This window comes from Neltuma alba, unplaced genomic scaffold (genome assembly GCF_004799145.2).
Source record: "Neltuma alba isolate B1F8T4 unplaced genomic scaffold, ASM479914v2 tig00012124_pilon, whole genome shotgun sequence".
NCBI classification, from domain to species: domain Eukaryota; kingdom Viridiplantae; phylum Streptophyta; class Magnoliopsida; order Fabales; family Fabaceae; genus Neltuma; species Neltuma alba.
In genome coordinates this window covers 760,091-764,272 of record NW_021636676.1, presented here as the reverse complement: position 1 = coordinate 764,272, position 4,182 = coordinate 760,091, and the positions used below count along the sequence as shown (strand labels likewise).

Here is a 4,182-nt window from a genome sequence, read left to right as displayed (position 1 = left end):
AAATAAAAGTCAAACAAGATTTTATATTAAGGACCGGAGGTAATACCTTGGTTACATGCAAATTGCATCAAGAATCTCAAGTTACATTATAGAAAAATCATGTTTGTTTATGCTTGTATATTAAAGCGATTTGCCATAACTGGGCTTGCTTGGGCTCAATAAAGTACTGGTGTGCCTGTCAATCTCTAACTTTATATTTTTTTTTTTTCCTAAACATAGTTATCTTTTTATTGAAAACAATTTTGTTTAAGGCATTATTAGATACTAAATATGAATATCTTAAATTTATAATTTAGTGACACGAATGCTTATTTATAAGCAGGAAATTATAGGTTCAATCCAATTTATAACCTCAGTTTGTGAGTGCCTACTTTTTAATTTAAAAATAAAAATTTTAATATCCTTGGGCGAATGTGCGACGCACAAAGTTTTTGTTTTTGTTATGTTATTCTGTTGTTCTGTAAAGCTTGCTTGCCCTTATAGTTCTTCAAAGGGCACTTTTTTTTTTTCCTGGGTTGTGTCTTCATTAATTAAACGGAATACTTTTAAGCATTGTCTTTGATCATGGTCTTGGTGGATATAATCTGTTCATGTACCTTCCTCTTAAATTTTAAACATATTGAGCACTCAATTATGGCACTAAAGTAGCACCTTACTTCAGATTATAAGGGCCAGTGAAGTGCAGGTATTTTTTATTTTTTTTTACCAGGGTGCAGGTATAAATTTGGACTTGGGAGTTGGGACCCTAACCCTCTATTATAAAATTTAGGTCCTTTTTTTAAAAAAAATTATTTAACATGTTCTTTTAAAATTTATTGCAATATTAATTGATATTTTGCCGTTATTTTCTTATCTGTAAGCTAAAAGTAGGGCATTTATGGGAACCCTTGCTTCTTTATTTTATTCTGCCAATGATAAAATGAATTAAGGACAAATTTGGCAATTTGAAAGTAATTGTCATATCAATTATGTTTATTTCTCAATATGCGTGCAAATATTAAAAGAATTATATTTTAAAATGAAGTATAATTGATAGTTTTAATGATACATTGGCTATAAAGGTTAAAAAAAAAGATATTGCCTATGAAAAACAGCGTAAGAATGCCAATAAGGTAATGTTGTAGACAACTATCGTCCTTCACATTACTTGAACATTAATTATATAACCAACAATTGCCTTGCCTCAATTCCCCACAAGAATGACTACCATATGATTGATATATTGATTATGAGAGAAGAGTTGCAAAATCAAATACTATAATTTCATTAAAAAATTACCTATATATATATATATATATAATGTAATATAATATAATATACTTACCGTGGCTTGCCATTCATGGCTTTATACTTTTGTTGGAATATAATCCTTAGGATCAGAAAGCCAAAAAAAAAAAAAAAAAGCATACAGAATTAACAGAGGCTGGCTCATATTTGCAAGGGAGGAAATGGAACGTGATTGAAGATTTCAAATCCTCGTGGTCGATATAACAAGAAATAATATATACAAATCAAAGATTATAACACATACGACTAAAAATCAAAAGAATGACAGAGATGAGGTGAATATAGAAACAAAATAACATGAATAATCTCTTCGATCACTTCATCATAATTATGAATTCTTCAAAGCTAAGGACGCCATCGCCATTTAAATCAAAGGTATCAATCATGAGTTTGCATTCTTCAATGGATTTGGATTCTCCCAACTTGCCCAGCATCCTCTTCAAGCTCTTGGGCGTTATGAACCCAACCCCTTCTGCATCATACATTTTAAACGCTTCTCTTAAATCTTCCAACTTCTCTTCCTCTCCCACTCTCTCCATTAATCCCACCAAATCCTCCAAACTCAATAGCCCATCGCCGTCCGAATCCAATTCCTTTATCGCCGTTTCCGCTTCCTTCTCTAGTATCTCCCCTCCCAACTTCCCCAGCCGCCGCCGCAGCTCCTCCGCCGACACCTTCCCGTCTCCATCTTCGTCCAAGTATCTCACTACACTTTCCACTCCTGCAGGGTCCCTCATATTCTCTCTCTCTCTCTATGTGTGTCCGTGTGTGAGACTAGCAGCACGAAAACGAAACAAACACCGAACAGAAGTGAAATTTACAAGGATCGAAGCGAGAGTGTAACTAAACCCAGAAAATTGTATATGTGTAGCGTTGGTGAGTAGGTATGGGATATTTGGGGGTGATGGGGCTTTTATAGTTGAGGCTAGCTAGGGAGTGGGCATGACGTGGAGAAGATGCTGGGAGAGTTCGAGGACAATCATGATAAGGGAATTAAACATTGGACTTCTCAGAGATCCACTTGTTTGTGTGCCAAGAATAAAGAATTTAAGAAGAAGAAGAAGAAGAATGGAAATGGATAACGCGTACGAAACAGGACTTTTGGAAGGGTAGGAAACGACAATAACGGTGTGAGAAAGGGGAAGACGTGTATGTCGGCGAAATGCTAGAGTGTAAATGAATCATATGCGCAGGTCGGCTACGTTGTCAATGTGTTGTTAATCCGTGTGATAATGATTTCCTTGTTTGTAATAATTAATTAATTATGTCTTCTTTTGACTTTACCTAAATGAAGACGTGGACACGTGTTATTGTCATTATATGTCCACGTGGTCAGCGGGATTATTTTGCAAGTGGCAGTATAAGAAAAACGTCACCTTCGTGGAAGAAGTCAGCTAAGACACAGCATGTCTTTTCTTTTGTGTCTGAGCAAAAGATCGGGTCAGCCGCGGTGGGGATCAATCATGGTTTGCCAAAATATCTTGTTTAGGAATTTGTTTAATAGGATAAATACTAACATAGAAATAAAAAGGGCCTGGGATATAAATATGGCATCGGTCATGAAAATAAGGAAAGTTACCAGGGATTGTGAAGGAAATGAAAAAAAAAGAGAGAGAAAATAGAGACTGATTCTCATTTATCTAAAGCTTGCAATTATTTTAGTATTCCCTCTCTTTTTTATAAGAAACAATTTTTTTATAATAGTATTTCTAAATATAAAAACAAATCCTATCTAAAATTTTAAATTAGTCTCTATATTTTTACTTCCATTAAAATATGTTACTTATGATCTTTCTACAATAAATTTTACATGTTATCCCTTATATATTCTTTTTACAAATAAGAGTAAAATTAAAAATATATATTATACATTTTTTAACTTAATTTAACTAATATTTCTAATCGTGTGTTTTTACTAATTATTTCTTATAATAACGGACAAAGAGGGTACGTACTTACTATTTATAGATGACAAATTTTTAAATTCTATTTCAAAAGCTACAACAAAAGAATAAATATATTTGAAAGTTATGTGCATTCATTATAGAAAACTCTTAAAAAAATCATTAATATTATAGGCTATATGCCTTAACTATAAAATTTGAAAACACAATTTTTGAAAGAGAGAATGACAGAAAAAGAAGCTGAAAATTATAAATCCCAAATCAGGTTTGGTAATACAAGTTTATTTGGTATTGACAAGTTTGAATTTGCAAATGACAATAAATTTTTGTTGACATTTCTTGTTTGACATTTATAAAATTTTAACTTTTTTTTTTTTGTCATTGTCCCTTTTTGAAGAGTTGTTGACATATACACTCAATATTACAATATAATTCATAGTTTCTCCTCATTTTTTCATAAAATGTTTATTGTCATTAATAAACTTGTTTATTGTTTATAGCAATCAACACATAATTTACAATAATTTATCCTATTTACAAGCTTTCGTATTCTATACAATATCTTTTATATGTGAGATTGAAGTAATGTTTAAATTTTGACCAAAAAAGGAAATAATGTTTAAAAAATAAGATTAGATCGGCTAATTCAAGGAAAACTGCTTGGCGCCCGGTTATGCATGGTCGCATGCGAGCACGCATATTATTTATAAATTATATTTGCTCCAAATCTATATATTGTATATGCATCAAAAAAAAGAAACACTAATGTTGTCAAAAATTAAAAAGAAAAGAAAATGAAACACTGTAAATTATGTTGTAAAATCATTATACATTATATAAATGTTACTTCTTATAACATATGGTAATTTCCCACATGAAACTTCCCCGTCCCAATTTAAGCTATGTAGATAAGGTCAGGATCAAGAGTTAGTTTTCTTATGTTTAAATTGTGGGTAAACCCAACTCCTTTCTCAAAATTGTCACACAAAAA

The 4,182-nt window shown here is 31.7% G+C and overlaps 1 protein-coding gene across 1 annotated transcript; it reads right to left on the bottom strand.

Annotated features, from left to right (window-relative positions):
- Positions 1 to 1,431: 1,431 nt before the first annotated feature.
- LOC114723065 (calcium-binding protein CML39-like) lies at positions 1,432 to 2,280 on the bottom strand. Its single transcript, XM_028909207.1, has one exon. It carries the CDS (start codon positions 2,022 to 2,024, stop codon positions 1,602 to 1,604), a length of 423 nt encoding a protein of 140 aa, XP_028765040.1. The 5' UTR covers positions 2,025 to 2,280; the 3' UTR covers positions 1,432 to 1,601.
- Between the last annotated feature and the right edge of the window lie 1,902 nt (positions 2,281 to 4,182).